The sequence below is a fragment of the Camarhynchus parvulus genome, chromosome 21 (assembly GCF_901933205.1).
Source record: "Camarhynchus parvulus chromosome 21, STF_HiC, whole genome shotgun sequence".
Classification (NCBI taxonomy): domain Eukaryota; kingdom Metazoa; phylum Chordata; class Aves; order Passeriformes; family Thraupidae; genus Camarhynchus; species Camarhynchus parvulus.
The window spans coordinates 3,538,572-3,555,183 of record NC_044591.1 but is presented as its reverse complement, the minus strand read 5'-3'; the positions used below and the strand labels follow the sequence as shown (position 1 = coordinate 3,555,183).

The following is a 16,612-nucleotide window of genomic DNA, read 5'->3' as shown; positions in this document are numbered from 1 at the left end:
GGAAGTCTCCTGACCTTGGCTTGGTTGTACTGATCACTCATTTCAGCTCACAGAAGGATTTGTCCTGGGACAATGTGCTGTTTGACTTCTCACAAAGCACAAAAGGTCCCATCTTCCACAGAAATTCTACCAAAAAACCACATAGCTTGTGTTCAACCCACCTTTGAGGTCCTGAACTAGTAACAGGAAATTGCATAATGTGACAGCTCAGTCACAGAATGCTGCAGTAGATTCATGTGAAATACAAACCTCTGTGCATCTTTAGTCTGCATTTCCAAAACGTTTGTATAATGAAATTACAGATTTATTAGATTAAGGATTCAGTAACACATAGATATGTAATAAATGTGCAAGATTTTAATGAATTTTCCATTGTTTCTTGAGGTTTGCTTGAAGCTGACTGGAATGTTCTGCACTTGAGATTTCTGGGCAGCAAGGTTGTATGAATCATCAGAATATTGAATGTATCAGTGCAGCAGCAGTTGTTGGATTTTCAAAGTAAGAGATATCTTCTGGTTCTTTGGAGTCCTTGCTTTCTTTAGCCATAACTGAGTATCCTGGACTCCAGCTGATAATCAGAAGGAAATTTTCTTCATGTTTTTGTGGGACAGATTTAATACAGCACAATATTTAGTACTGAGTCTCCAGTGCTGGAAGCCCCCTAAATATTTCAGTGGAGTGTGGGCCATTTGGTCAAGGATTGACTTTTTACCTAAGATTTAAAAATCTTGCCTTAAACAAGGTGGGCTATAAAGGCACAGATAAGAGCAGAAAAATTAAGTAGTTGTAATATGAAGTTAAAATGGCTTCTGGAGCAGGAACAAAGCACAGTGTCCTTGAGCAGAATGCTGCCTGTTCAACTGTTCTGCCCATGAGAACTCAGAACTGCCCAGAAAGGTTCTCTGCTATCCATTTTTCAAATGGGGGGCTTGTTACTATTGAGAAATAAAGGTTTCCTCATTTTGGTACTTGCAAATTAGCAGGGAGTGAGCTGAGGCAGAAGAAACTGGTGACATCTGTGCATTCCCTTCAGTGGGTGAATAATTCATAATTCCATATGCCACACATTTGAGCAGGCATCAGAGCACCTTATGGGGTATTTCCCAGTACAGATAAGAAAATGTTCAATTGAGGCTAACAGAATTAATATTCTTTTGCTGCAAGAAGAAAAAACTGTAATTTTCCTGCTTTCATATCAATTTACACAATGATAAAGATTAGGTTTACTCCTTGGTCACAGACTGAGAGTCTCATCACATCAGCTCCAGAACTAACTAAAGACTTCTGAATTAGTTATCTCTCATATGTTTACTTTTCAATTATAATTTCATTTATCAATGTCAAGTGAGTTGGTTGTAGACATTACATTGATAAGTAGCAAAATAAGTCAGGAAATTTGAAAGAACAGTAAGACATTTTAATTTTTTTTTTTCAAGAAAACAAGAACAATTATTGTAAAATAATACAGTTTATATTATGATTTTTATTTCCAAAGCTTGTATTGATATGATAGTTTGAGGCACGTGAAAGAAACAGAAAAGCAAACACAGATAAGCTGACAAATTTAGCAATGAATTATGATACTGATTATCATGATTTTTACACCAAACACTGAAGTGTCATAGCATTTAGGAAACCTGATGCACTGCAGTCACTTGTCATGCAAAGCCTTTGCTCTGAGCTCTGTCCATTCAGGCTGTGTGCTGCTAAATATGCCCCAGAAAAGCTGCAGACTCCGAAGCTGCATCACACCTCAGTGACACATTCTGACCTGGTGTTGCACATGTTGTCAAACAAATCAGCTGTACAGTTAGAAAATGGGACAGGCATAATGAGAAAACACAGTGTACACTAATTCAAAAGCTTCTACACATCAGCTCTAAAGTGACCCATCAAAACTGGGTATTTTCCAAGCACCCCTTAATTCAGGATGTGTATTTCAATTCCTGCATGTCTCTGCAACAAGAGAAGGCAGGAAATTCCTGATGCCATAGTCAGATGAGCAAGCTTTCAGTTGGTAGATCAGTTCCAGCCAGATCTACCATATTTTGCCACAAAATAACATAAATATCAAGAGCAGAAAATCTGTATCAGCATTAGAAAGATTTTAGCTTCCAATATCCAGTATTTTCCTAATTTGTAAATAACTGGTTCTCATTGAAGCTAATTTCTCCTTTTTGATACATCGTGTGGTAGATAAACATGCCAGGAGCACTTAACCAGGCAAAACCACTTTTTTGTTGTTGTTTTAAAAGAATACATATAATGTAATGTGAAATAATCTTTGGTAACATTTAAAACTCAAGCATATAATACCTGCAAATCACATTTCAGATGTACATCTCTTTGCTGCAGGGTTTTTTTACTGCAATATCTTTTTCTTCTAGTAAAATTCTGGTTAGTAAAAAAATCCTATGAAATATTCCATGCTCTGTGCAAGAGGGGGTGTGAGGGTGGTCCTTAGAATTGTGTGGTATCCCCATAGATCTGAAATTCTTTGACTATATTTTCCATGGATCATCTTCTCACACAAATACAGGAATAGTCTTTAGTTTGTATGAAATAAGGAGCACTTGTATTTTCCAGCATGGAATGGTATGGTTGCTTGTTTCAGCTGTGTTTAGGGCCTGGAAAACATAAAGCAGACATTTTATTGTTCATCATTACCCAAATTTTAAGTCACATGATGGTTTTTTTCTCCTTTTCTTTGTCTTTCCTATCACCTCTGTGTTTCTCTTCCTAGTTTCAAGTTGGCTTTCTCCTGGTGCCCAGTATCTGCTCAGTTTCCTGGGGTTTTCTTACTTTCAGAGTTTGTAAAACTCTTTAGATTTGTGTGTCACCAAAAAATAAGGTAGAGATCACTCCCCAGTGTCTGGTATTTTCTGAGACCCCCATTGTTGGAAGGAGTGATGAATCTGACTCCATGTTCTCAGAAGGCTAATTTATTATTTTATGATCTATATTATATTAAAGAATGCTATACTAAACTATACTAAAGAATACAGAAAGGATCCTTACAGAAGGCTAAAAAGATAATAATGAAAACTCATTGCTCTTTCCAGAGTCCCCACACAGCCTGATCATGATTGGTCATTAAGTCAAAACAATTCACATGAAACCAATGAAACAATCACCTGTGGGTAAACAATCTCCAAACACATTCCAAAGCAGCAAAACACAGGAGAAGCAAATCAGATAATTATTGTTTTGCTTTTTCTCTGAGGCTTCTCAGCTTCCCAGGAGAAAAATCCTGGGCAAGGGGATTTTTCCAGAAAATATGACAGTGACACCCAATGTTCACATGTTATCCACTACTTCTGGAACCTGTTGTAGTCCCTAGTGAATGCCTCTGTTCCCCAGAGTAATCTTGGCCCCAAGCACCTGATATTATAACAGTATGTGCACACTGGCTGGGAAGATCTTCTGAAGCACATGAGAGAGCATGCAGACACCATACCACACTGGCAGCTCTTGCTGAGTCTGTCTAAGGCACTGTAAACCAGGAAAATGAGTTGTTTTTGTCAAAACAGAAACCTTAGAAATTTCCCAAGTGATTCCTGTGACCCTGCTCAGAGGAAGATGCTTGAAGAAAAAGCCTGATGAGCAATTTACTTACGAGTACCTGCCTGACATCTTCCTCACAACTGCAATTATTATTCCTGCAAGGATTCCAACTGCAACAATGATTCCAATAATTATTCCAAGCAGTGCAATTGTTCCCAGGCCACCTGAAAGAAGAAATTGGGAATGTTAGTATGTATCTCATGGAGACCATTGATAAGAGGCTACTGATGGACCTGGTGCTGTTCTGCTGCATTCTACTCCTTGGGGAAATTTCTTTTTGTCTTGTGAATTCTAAAGTAGATTTGGATGTTCACCAGCCTGGTGTTGTATTTGGATTCCCCCCAGATGAAGGAAGGAATGATGAATCTGACTCCATGTTCTCAGAAGGCTAATTTATTATTTTATGATACTATATTATATTAAAGAACGCTGTACTAAACTATACTAAAGTATACAGGAAGGATATTTACAGAAGGCTAAAAAGATAATAATGAAAACTCATGACTCTTTCCAGAGTCCTGACACAGCTTGGCCCTGATTGGTCATTGAGTCAAAACAACTCACACCAGAATTCAATGGAACAATCACCTGTGGGTAAACAATCTCCAAACACACTCCAAACGAGCAAAACACAGAAGCAAATGAAATAAGAATTGTTTTCCTTTTCTCTGAGGCTTCTTGGCTTCCCAGGAGAAAAATCCTGGGCAAAGGGATTTTTCAGAAAATGTGAATGCCACAGTCTGGAGCCATGCCTTTGGGCTGAAGGGCTCCATAGGGATGTGGATATGGAGATAGTGAGCTGGTGACCCAGGGAAAGCAGCTCAGGGAGCAGCTGTGCCTCTCCTGGAACCTTTATTTAATGGCATGGGCACAGGAAGGGCTGCTGGAAGGGGAATTGCCTGGCAGTTGCATTTCTCCCTTGTCTTTGTAAGCAAATCTTGTCTTTAATACCTTCATCAGTTTTCTCTGTTTCCCCACTCCGTTCACCTGTAAAGGCAGAAAGACAATAATTACTCCCTCTGCTTTGCACACTGTTGCCTTCCAATCTGAAAGGCTATATCCAAAACTTTTATTGACTTTGCCACAATGGTTTGAGCTTGTTCCTTTGATAGAAAGTGAGCAAATGAAGTTTGAGAGAGTATTTGAGATTTCCAGATATTGTTTAGTAGATGGCAGTATAACTTTGAAGTGTAAAAATAGAAATGAAAGGGATTTTTTACCATCAACAGTTTCTGTGTTAACTTCATAAGCAGTAGCATTTTCAATTTCTCCATCCTGGATGAAGGCACTTTCTGTGGTCTTCAGTTCTCCAAACTGCAAAACATTTATTACATTGTGTAGTCTTGTGGGAAATGACAAGGGGGAAAGAGGGAAAAAACCCCCTCAGTACATTCAGTCTACATGTATAAAGCAACATTTAAATTTCTTGATCTGTCAGGTGTGGATACTTGTTTAGCAGTCACCTCTCATGTTTGACTTGTGTACAGAGACCAAACAAACCAAGATAAGCTGATTTGTCTCCCCAGCTAGAGGATTTCTACATCAGATCTCTTGGTAGAACTGCAGAAGATGTAGAAGGCTGCAGAATTTTGCAGACCTGCCTTTTTACAGTGGGTTTTTGTAAATTAGTTTTTGAGGTTAGTTTGACTGAAACTCTTTGAGAGATACTGAATTGGAAGAGGTGGGAAGTGGCAGTGAATAAGAAGGTAACATAAAGGATCTTTTATTTAGCATTATATACTCACAATTGTTGGTACTTCTTCAAATTCTGTGTCATTTCTGTCTCTGAAATCACTTGTTGCACTTTCTTCTCCTTCTAGAACTGAGCTTGCTGCATAAAATTTTAGAAAATTAGTCAGAATTTTCCTTGGTAAATGTTCTGACTCCTCTGAGAAATAAACTTTATTAAACATGACCTCTGTGTGGTGTTCTGTCTCCCTGCCCTTGCCCACATGGGAATGGGAAATTATTTGAAATAAGCTTGAATTCTGTTATACTCTTGCCCAAAGCAGTAGGACAAAAAGCTGAAGCCATCACTTAACTCTGGTACAACCTTGAAACATCCTGGTTACTAGCATTTTGTCCAAGAAATTATTTTCTTTTTTATTAGAAAAAGTTTCTCCAAAGTGGATGTGATGATTCCAGATTTCAAGCTAAGCATTACCTTCTGTATTGGGATAGATTCCTTCAAGCATCTTCCATTTTCTAAAATAGTAAAAGCTTTCTCCCATCTTTCAGCTCAGCCCCAGCTGCAATCTTTCTTTTCAGACCTGCCTTCAATGCTTATGTGTGCAGCTATAGTTTGGAAATATTCCTACACAAATCAGTCCTGAGGCTTTCCTGAAGCTGCAAACCTTATTTGGCATAATTTAAATTTTTAGATAACAATGTAATGGTTGCTTGTTGGGTTTTTTTTATTCTAGACCTCTGGCTCATCTGTGCTCATTGATAAAATGGATATTTAGATTTTGGCTCACACAGTGCTGTTAATTCAGAAATAGAGCCAGAATTCATGGGTAGGGAAATGAGCTGGAATAAGGTAGAACAGGAAAGGTAGGGCAGTGTGGAGACAACTGGCAGTACCAAGAATGTGCTGAAAACCTGAAAACCTAACTATCATTTAATTCCATTTTGTGCTGATTCATAAACCTGTGGCAGGCAGAGTGTGATGTTAATGTGCTGTGAGAGCTCCTGGGAGTTTGTAATTCCTGGTGAATTTCAGATAGCAGCGCTGAAATTTAAGCAAACAGCTAATAGTAGATGTCCTGAGCAAGTACTTGAGGGAAATAAAGCACTGAAAACTTCTTTCCTGGACTCCAATTTTGCATCTAACTTCTATTTATCAAAGCAACCAGATCAGAAGAAGGACAACTCTTGATGGTTCTTTTAAAAAATGAAAATTACTGTACCATTTGAATATCTTAGGTATGAGAAATATTCACCTCTTGGTTTTAGTAAATCATAACACTTTCTACTAATGACACTTTTTATTTTATTTATAATTAGAAACATTCTCACCTGCTCTGCATGTGAAGTTGGACAATTTCTGAATTGCTAGATTGATTCCAAATACTTTTTATGGAAAACTTTACTACTTCTAAATGCACTCCACTTGTTTTATAAATGATATGGAGGCAAGTAAACAGCTTTTTTTCTGTGACTGAAATAGAAAGGATGGGCATTTTGCTTGATAGCAGCCAAAAATAAATAAAAAGGGTAGAATCTCTTTGGATCAGCTGAGCAGACATCACTCAGAAATTGTTTTTCTTTAATTGTGAGTTCTGTTTAAAATTCGTTCATTTTTACCTGTCCCTTTTAATATGAATATGTTATTTCAAATAAAATAGCCAATATTTAATTTTAAAATTGGTAAAAAAATGTACTGGCAGCTTAGAGAAAATTTTTTAACCAGAAGATGAATGATTTGCCATTGAGAAAAATAACCCCTGGTTTTGCTTGAAACTCTCATTTGAATTCTACTGGAAACTTGCAAATATTTTTCCTTGGCTTCCAAAACTGTTTTCTGAACCAAACTAGAAAATTTTTATCCATCTCAACCAATATAAGACTGAGAGCTTTGTCCCATTTCTAAGAGAGCAAACACTGAACTAAACTTAGATTTCTAATTCCATGTTTACTGAACTAAATAGAATTTTATATTTCTGTGTCCTTATAAACCTGAATACAGATGCAGTTGCTATTTAGGAGCCAAAAGGGTGTGCAGGTAGGACTTTAGGCAGTAGTGGATTAAGAAACTACATTCATGTTGTGCCAACATGAGGCCAAATATAGTGGCTAATTAAGCCAGTCTCCCAGAAATCACTTAATAATCCGTGGAAAGACTAGAACAGGGTAAATCAGATTCCAAATTAGATGGTAAAAATAATGGCTTGGTCATTTTTGATTGAAATACCCTAGGTATTATTGAAGTTGCATAAAGTGGGCTGACTTTTTTTTGTATATTTAGACACTCTAAATATCAGTGCAATTTAAGGTATAGCACTATTTTATAATCCTTATTTTTTGCTAATTACCTTTAAAATAATGTGATGTACAATCACAGCTATGTACATGTTAAGTGTGAACAAAGAAACAGCAATAGAACTCAGCAGCCCAAATGTGTATGGATCAGTTTACTTTGTAATCCCAGTCAGAGCTGAAGAAACATCCTTTATTCACTTGTTGAAAATAAGTAAAGATGGAGAAAACCAATTACTAGAGGAAAATCCCCCAGTAGAAGGTGAAATAAATTTTGTATGTTAACAAGCAGCTTATTGGGAGAAGCTGCTTATACTCCTGGCATGGCAGCAGCTTTCAGCCCTGAAAATTGCCTGATAGTGAAGGCAGGAAAGGAAAGCATGTCACACAGAAAATGTGAAGAAAATCAGTGAATGTCACAAAGAAACATAAAATAATTTTTCTTTGTGTGATGCTTGTTGCAGATTCTTGGCCATGAGTGGCAAGAAAACCTATTTCAGTGCCTTTGCCCTCTCAGTACTGATTGACAAAAGGAGGTGGCCCAGATTAATCTTGCCTAATTTTAGGTTCTTAATAAAGACACCTAAATAAAGTGTCTACTTGCCCTTATCTTCTTTGATAGCCTGTAGGGAAAAATAAATACCTCTGGAAGATAAATCAGCTCACCTGAGATTTGGGTCATCCTCGGTAGTGCTGCCTTTCCTTAATTGCAAAGGGGAACTGGAATATGGCTTCCCTATGAACTGCCCAAGGCTCAGACCGATCTGATCTGTTTTCTGTCACTCTGAAGGTCTAGTCCCAGCCCTGTTCAAGCTGAAATTCTGTATCTGATGCAGAATAATCCCTGGACTCTATTTCCAGGTTCATTTTAGACTGACAGCGGAGGTGGCTGGCTGGTGGTTAGACACTACCAAACTATTACCCAGAGAAAGACTGGCAGGCAATTTTTATCAGTGTTCTGCATTTGTAGGAAGGAACACTGGCTGCTAGACAGCTCTTTGTCAGAGAAAGTCACAATTAAGTTAAATATTGAAAGGGAATTGGGACACACTACTGGACTTCAAGCTTCTTTCACTGTACCCAGTACAAGGCTCAGCACCATTGCCCCCAAAGAGGATGGAAATGGGACTGAAGGGGTGTGTGCTTGTGTCATTTCTGGATTTCATCTGATGTGGGCCAAATGTAGCAAGAGTCAGGCCTGAGTGGTGCTTCTGCATGTGTTCTTAATATTATCTTAGAGAAGGTTGTAAATAAAAACATTGCCTCACAGTGCTGGGCTGTCTCCAAGGAGCCCCCTCTGTTTGCAGCTATATGTTGCTGCAGATGTGAATTAATCATTGCATCCCTTTCTGCCAAAGCTCCAGCTGGGAGCATTTCAGTTCAAAGTCCCAGCTGCTCTCAGGCTGCAGCTTCTCACACCAGGACAAAATTTGATGTCTTTAAAAGTTTAATACTACTTTGAAAAACCTCCCATGCTTAAGCATCCCATGACCCACTTACGGGAAGCTGAGCTCACTACTTCCATGCACAGAGTGACAGTTTACTAGAGAAACCTCTTAGAGCTGCTCTCAAAGCACAGTGGTTGTGTTGGAAAGGAGAGGGAGTTGTAAAACTGTCGTTCATTAGCATTTCTTTCAGGTATCTCCAAAACCAACAAAGATATTTCTGAAGATGAAATGTGGTGTAGGATCTTGCTTCTCTCCTTGCATAAACCTAAATAAACCCAAACCCTTGTGGGTAAAGGCAGTTGTAAGCCTGTATTTTAGCTTAGTCCTTGAAATAGTAAGCCCTCAAAATAGAATGTTTCCATTTCTGATAAGAGACCAGGAGATAAAAATGGCAGACCTTAAAGGATTCCCTCCAGCAAGAACTGCAATAATCTTTTGCTCATTGCCCTCTGCTTCTACATGAAAAAAAAAAAAACCACCAAAAACCCCCAAACCCCCAGCTTCAGTTATTTATAACAGCAAAAAATATTAACTAGCAGAGAGTTTAGCAGGATGGGTCACTTGGGACATATCACTTTTCTGTTGGAGATGTAACAGAGCAAACATCTGGAGCTGACTGATGGTTTTCAGTATCTGCTTCCGGAATTGGTACAGACCACGGGGTGTTGTTTGAAAGACTGAGTATGGATGAGTGTGTTGGCCTTCCTGTTTTGACTGGATATTATTCAGCATTTATGTCCTGATACAGGAATTCCCTTCCTGCAGAAGTGTTCTTCACTTAGAGACCTTAATTTGATTGTGAGCAAACTGAGTCTTAGATAATTTGATTGTGAGCAAACTAGTCTTCCTGATATGGGAATTCCCTTCCTGCAGAAGTATTCCTCACTTAGAGACCTTAATTTGATTGTGAGCAAACTGAGTCTTAGTCAGGATCTCATAATTGGTTCTGTTGTAGTTCATTGAAAATTTCTATTCATGGTGGTGGAGGTTGAACAAAAATGCTTGATTTGCAAGGGATCTGCCTTTTCAATACAGCAGCTCTGTAATTTTCAAAAGCAGTTTTGTCTGTGATTTGGCTTCATCCTCAATTTAAGTGTATTCCAGAGTCATGTCCAAAACCTACATCATTAGATTAATTTTGTCTGAGAATAATTTTCCATTATTTTTATACTTTTGGATTTATTTTTTTTTTAAGTATACAGGTGTCTCCTTTGTTGTGAAATCATTCAACATTACCAAATCCAAGCCACAAAATTTTTTGCACTTTGAAAATGCAAGGGTTTGAAGAATAAAATATGGTGGATTCTGGGGTTTGGATTTTACAGCTTGAATCTTTGGACAGTTACAATTTTCGAACTTCAGAAAAGTAGGGAAGATTGTTAATGAGAACTGAAATTCTCATTTGTGCCTGGGGCTCCTGCAAGGTCATATCTGCAGTATCCAGAGACCTCTGTGTCCTTGGCCTGTTTGGGGCCACAACATTGGCATTTTCTTTCTCTGTAAATTCTTTCTGGAAGCTGGAGTAATCTGTCATGTCCTTAAAAATCCCCTGGCGTGTATTTAAGTGTCTAGACTGTTGTTCAGGAGGAAGTATGTACTGTGTAAATCCTGAAGTGCTTTCTGCATTTTCCTTAGACAAAGACTGACAGCTCTGCTATATATAACAAAGGAAGCTGGATGACAGAACACCAGAAACTTTGGGAAGTATCTGCCAGTTGGGAAAATGGTCATGAAGCACAAGGAAGGATTTAGCACAGCCTAATTTAGAGTATGACTGACTTTGGTCAGGTATTCCATGTAGCATGTGATGACAATGCTTTGCTGAACTGTCAGAAACATTTCCTTTGGTCACCACACCCTGCTGCAGATGGGTTTTATTGCTGGGGCTGGCTCAGCCAAAGGAATTGTCCTGGTTTGAAAACCTGGTTTAAAGCCAGAGTTTAAATCCGCAGCGCCAAAGTGGCAAAGAACCACTCGGCTGCTCCTCAAGTAATTCACATGTCTGAATGTTACAATATTGCACTGCCAGAAAAGCAAACCGAAATGTGCTTTAAATGGGCAGATAGAGAGAAGCAACTTTTCAAGTGCTTGGTGTGTGTAATGACCCCCAACCAGAGTCACAAAACAAAGCCAGAAGAGGAAAAGCTGCAAACTTCCTAAGCTTTGTCTTCTGCATGGTGAAATCAGCCACAGAGCTGCGGGCATTAGGAAGGAAATGACAAACTCCATTACAGGACATTCCTTTAAAATATTCCTTGCAGAGCTAGAGATGAGTATTCCAAATTTATGCTTTTAATAATGTTGCTGTGTCAACATCTGCTTTCTTGTCTACTAAGCACACTAACCTCAGACATGAAGATGGGATAAAATTACTTTTTTTTGAGATTTGCTGCCCCGTGACCCTGATCAGTGAGGGGTGGAACAACAAGGTTGGGCTGGTGATCAAGGTGTAAATGCCTCTTGTATCTTGCTGTAAAGTGGCAGAATCACAGAACTTTCAGTCTTTTGATGCATGGCTGGCTAGGAAGCAGAGTTGCAGCCAAAACAAAATAAAAATACAAAACTTGGTGTAAGGGATCATCAGATTGGGCAGATGTGCAGCACAAAGCAGACGTCTGCTTACAAATACAGGGATATGTAAATGCAAATGAAAAGAATTAAGAAATGACCTCTACTAGTAATAAACTAATCTTTCCCCTAAATGACTTCCTTCCATGGACTCTGAGGCTTCAGCTGTGCGCCCTTTCGCAGCTGCCTTGTTGTAGATTACTAACCCTTTGTATCTGCAAGCAGAATGTTTTGCAGATTCCTCAACTCATTTGTTTGAAAAACTCATGCCAGACCCGGAACTGGAAACTCTTAGGTGTTAATTCTGTCCCCACAGTGATTTTTGACTACCCACTTCAAATTGCCATGCAGCAGGCAAGTTCCTTTCAAATGTGTTTAGTCGGACTTCTATACTCCACTAACAATAGACTAATGTTTGGATGGGTTTCATAGTCATAAAAACATTTTAATGTGGGTTTGGAATTAAGTGTGTCCCCATTACAAATCTAGTAATGTCTCAAGCTCTCCTAACACATGCTTGCCTGAAAATGGTGCTGGTGTAACAGCTGAATTGTGCCCTCACTAAGGATTATTCTGATGCTGGATGTTGTAGTGTTTGTAATCAACAAGTACAAGGATGGAAAAAACATGAGGAAGTCATAAAGCAACATGAGAATGTGCTCAGCATCAGCCTCTATGTCCTTTGAGAGGTTTTGGCCAAGCTTCTGAGATGGAGAGTTGGAAATCAATAGTGCATTTGTCTCTTATTTTTTCTCCATTTATTTCTCTTTAGCTCATCCCAGCATACCTATACTCCCAATCCCACATTTTTTCTGAAACTCTGTGTAACAAATTGTGCACTGCAGAGCTCTGAGCTTTGCTGTGGGAATAATCCCCATGGAGGGGATGGTCTGTGCACACACAGATCAGAGGGGCCCTTTGAGAGGATCTGGGAGGCAGGATCTGGCAGCATCTGGGTTCATCCTGCAGTCCTTGACCACATCCAGACAAAAAGCAAACAAACCAACAAAATAAACGTGCCACTGAGCCAGCCCCTGTGCCCCAGCTGGGCCACCAGCCACAGTGGGCATTTCTGTGGTCCTTGTGTGGCTCACCTCAAGTGACACATGGAGAAACACCACACGGTCCTGTTGAAGCCTCACAGCCTGAAAACCTTCCTGCGCTGCCTCATCATCTACCTAAATGCTTTCCAGGTTCTTTGCTGCTTTGGTTTTTTTGCCTTTTTTTTTTTCAGATGATTTACAAGTCCTTGATCTGAGGTAAATGCACAGATTCAATAGAAACTGCTGAACTGCAGGAGCTGAGAATCTGGCCTCTCTGTTTCCAGTTTGAGTTAATGAAAGGTCCACTTGTAAGCCCTTAAATATGACTCTTTTCTTCGTTTGTGAAGTTACAGATTCAAAAACTAACTGTCAGAATACAGATGTGCAAACTTCCCGGGTAATTTTAAATTTTAAAATCAGATAATTTTTTTCCTTGCCCAGCTGAGGAGAAATTGAATTTTATTTGTTCTGTGCTGTCTTTCACAAAGATTCTGCAAAATTCAGACTTGCAGACCCTACTAACTGAGATTCAGCAAGATTATTTTCTTCTTTCTGTGATAATAACTTTGGGTATTGGACATGTAAAGTTAGATTCATGTGGGACATGTGTGAGAGTACCCCTCATTCTTCATGCAGGATGAAAGGTTGTGCAGCACTTATTTAGTAGAAAACTGGGTCCCTTTTGAGTCAAATGTGACTATTCCATTTGATTTTACCACCAGCAGTTACAAAGTTTGATTTTCAAAAGGCTCTAGAGTTGCCTGATTTTATTGTTTAGTTTTGCCACTGCAGTAGTGACAGGGTTTGGGTAAATCAGGACTGTTTTGAAACAATCTTTTCTTGTGATTTTGTCAATTCTCTTGGTTATGATTTTGAAAAACTTTTTAGTCTTTCACAGCTGACTGTAAACTTCAATTTCCTTTCTTATGATAGAAACACTTTTAATCTGAATTATCCTGCCCCATGTTCTTACTTTCAGTCCAAACCAAACATAACATGACCTTGTATAAACCTGCCTTGCATAAGGAAATAAAATCTACTATTTGCCTCTAGGTAAGATCAGGCACATGGGCAGTTGATACAGCCCAGGTGACATGTGGTATCTTGTTAAACAATCATGTTAAATTTTGTTCATGTTATGTGACAGCCAACAGAGTAATCTCCCTCCCTGCAATGATACAGCACCATGGAAAGATTTGGAATCAGGAAATGTGTTGTGTCTGCAAAGCACTGCTTTGGATGCTTGTTGAGGCCAACTTCCATCTCAGTCCTTTGGTCTGATTCTGTGTGTGAAGATTTGCCTGAGTTTTGGCATGCTGAATCAGATCACCAAAATGTATCTGCTAATATGATAATGATGATTAATAGAAATAATATTAATAATTTTAATAATAGTAATAATAATGATCCTTTTGGAAATTGCAAATATGATTCCTGCTGGAAACAAAGCTGCTTTTCTCGATTTCATCTCAGTCCATAACCTGGAGTGCCCAGCCATAAGGAAAGGGTAGCTGCAGGTTGTTTATGGTTTTTTCTAGGTTAAGAGGTGTCAGATGGAGACTTTTTTCCTCTAAAACCCTCAGGCCACACAGAGGTTCATGGATCTGGATAAAGCCACTCCACCAAGCACTGCACAAGTCAAACCTTCTCCATCTCCCTGTCAGCCAGCAGACACTGCTGAAGGTGGCATTGCCATTTCATGTCTCCTCTAACTTGTAATTGCTGATGATTATCAGTAAACAGCAGTGATAGACACTAAATACTCAAGACTTATTTTATCTGGAGTCTGTTTTCCTGCTGTATCCTTTGGAAGTTGTCCTAAATGGCTGGCACCATGAAGAAAAAGTCACAAACCCTAAACAGACACAGAAAACCTCACATACTGTAAATCACATTCTTGATCCAGCTCTGGAGTTCAATGTAAACTGTACAGGTAATAAAGCAGAGGTAATATTCTTATTCTTAAAGAAGGAAATATTCCTATATTTTTTATGACTAGTAGAGTTTCAGCCGGAGCATTGATGGACTCCTCTCAGAGTTGAGAGAAAATATGTTTAAAAACTTCTCAAAAGCCTGAAGACCCTTTAACCTGTAATTTTGGTAGTAATTCTATAAAGTAATGGTGGTTTTGCCTCATTTCTAATGGCTTTAAAATTTGGCACACTTAATATAGATGCTTTTTAAGAACAAGGTGGCTGGGTGAGCCTAGAAAACAACTTTTCTGACTTGCCTAATGTCTGTTGATTTTAGTTTCTCTGTGAAATTTTGAAGCATAACTCCAAATTTCAACCTCACATTCTGACATACAGAACACCATTAGAAGTTTCAAGTCAGCATCCACACTCAGTGTACGTCAGTATATCTCCATTCTTTCCAGCAGGATGACATTGATTGTTATCAGGCCAAAATCAGGTAATTTTTGCTGTTTGGGTCCCCAGATCTCAGCCTGATGAGTAGATCTGTGCTTCTGATCAGCAGTGGGCTGAGTTTAAGGTTGCTGTACTCGGAGCACTGGTATGAAACTGCTGCTTGGAACGTGCTCCATGGCCATGGCAGCTGCACACCACGCTGCCTCTTGGCCAATTCATTCACATGAGTCAAATGCTACCCAGAAAAACTGAGTTTCAAAATGACATTCCTGGAATCAAGTACTGATCAGGGTAATTCTGGTTTACTGCTAACAAATCAGACTCCAAATCCTTTACCTATAGAAAGACTTAAATGTCTATTTTACCTAAAAGTGAATATTGTGTCTTTCTGATAAAATTCAAAATATTTAGATTCCAAAATTAATCTTTTTGGTACATAATGCTTTTTAAATCTGTCTTTGGTAATCATTCCCCCGGGTTTATTTTCCCTCATTGTATATCTATTGAGCCATATATATAATATATATAAAATATATTAAGAATATATAAAAATATATATAATATATATTATATATAATATATTAAATATATATATAATAGATATATTATATATATATTATGGCTAAGTTAGACTCAGCAAAGCCCTGCAGAAGCCTCAAATTCTAAGAGTCTGAAATGTCTCTAAGCACAGAAATTGATCTCCTGAATGAACAGATTCACAAGTCACTTTCACAGAGTTATACCCCTGATTTAGTTACACTAAACCATGCTTGCAGAGCCTGCTGTGAGTGTTGCAGTGAGACTGGAGCCATTTCCAAGGCTGTGCAGGGAATGCCTCCCCTGCCTGCCCCTGCCCCTCTCCCTCCCCTGCTCACACACAGAAAATTCTTTCCTAATGGAGTCAAACTCAGCCCATCGAAAACTTTTACTGCTTCTATCCAGATCACAGCTGCAGTAGGTGCCTGTTGCAGCTTAAGAATTGCAAAGAAAGTTTTACAAACAGAGCAACTATGTAACCCATGAGAGAGCACAGAAACTGTTAAATTACAGGAAATGACTGGGAATAACTGTTACCAAACTTTCCCCTTACCTTCTTGAGCAAGTGCTACAAAAGGCAGGCTCCCGAGGAGGAGGATGAAGAACGGAACTTTTAGAAACATATTTGATCTGCTCGCAGAGTCGCTTTCCAATCCTGAGACCAGATGGATCCAAGTTTGGATTATTGGAGGATTACGATGATAAAAAGAAATCACTGCGAAAAAATACTTTGGTATTCCAAATATTCCTTTGGCTGCTGTAATGCGAAGGGGGGAGGTTTTCTCAGATGATAACTGAGCAGTTAAAGAAAACTGAGTGGAGTCAGAGTTATTTTCTTTAGCCAAGGGATGGGAGCAGCCTAAGGTGGTCCTCAATGAGCAGCCAGGCCCGCCCTCCCCACGCTGTTTGGTCAGGACCAAAGTTATGATCTCAGCTCAGATTTAAAGTTACAGGACCTGTTGTGGCTTTCAGAAGACTTTTATTTAGCAAGGGGGGAAAAGGAATTTAGGCCAAGCTAGGTGTTCGTTCCCTCCCTTCTGCAAACTGTCTTTAAAAAATCCTTAAGAAACAACACTCAGGACACTTCTCTTGTTATTTCCAGCAG

At 38.9% G+C, this 16,612-nt stretch overlaps 1 protein-coding gene across 2 annotated transcripts; it reads right to left on the bottom strand.

The window, feature by feature from the left end:
* Nucleotides 1-1,463: 1,463 nt before the first annotated feature.
* Nucleotides 1,464-16,393, bottom strand: PDPN (podoplanin). 2 transcript variants are annotated; one of them, XM_030963835.1, is made up of 6 exons: nucleotides 16,061-16,393; nucleotides 5,310-5,395; nucleotides 4,785-4,878; nucleotides 4,516-4,551; nucleotides 3,617-3,728; nucleotides 1,464-2,627 (listed from the first exon to the last, which is right to left on the bottom strand). In XM_030963835.1, exons 1-6 carry the CDS (start codon nucleotides 16,128-16,130, stop codon nucleotides 2,621-2,623), a joined length of 405 nt encoding a protein of 134 aa, XP_030819695.1. In that variant the 5' UTR covers nucleotides 16,131-16,393; the 3' UTR covers nucleotides 1,464-2,620. The 2 variants fall into 2 exon arrangements, with proteins under 2 accessions (XP_030819695.1, XP_030819696.1); XM_030963836.1 differs by having other exon boundaries at nucleotides 3,623-3,728.
* Between the last annotated feature and the right edge of the window lie 219 nt (nucleotides 16,394-16,612).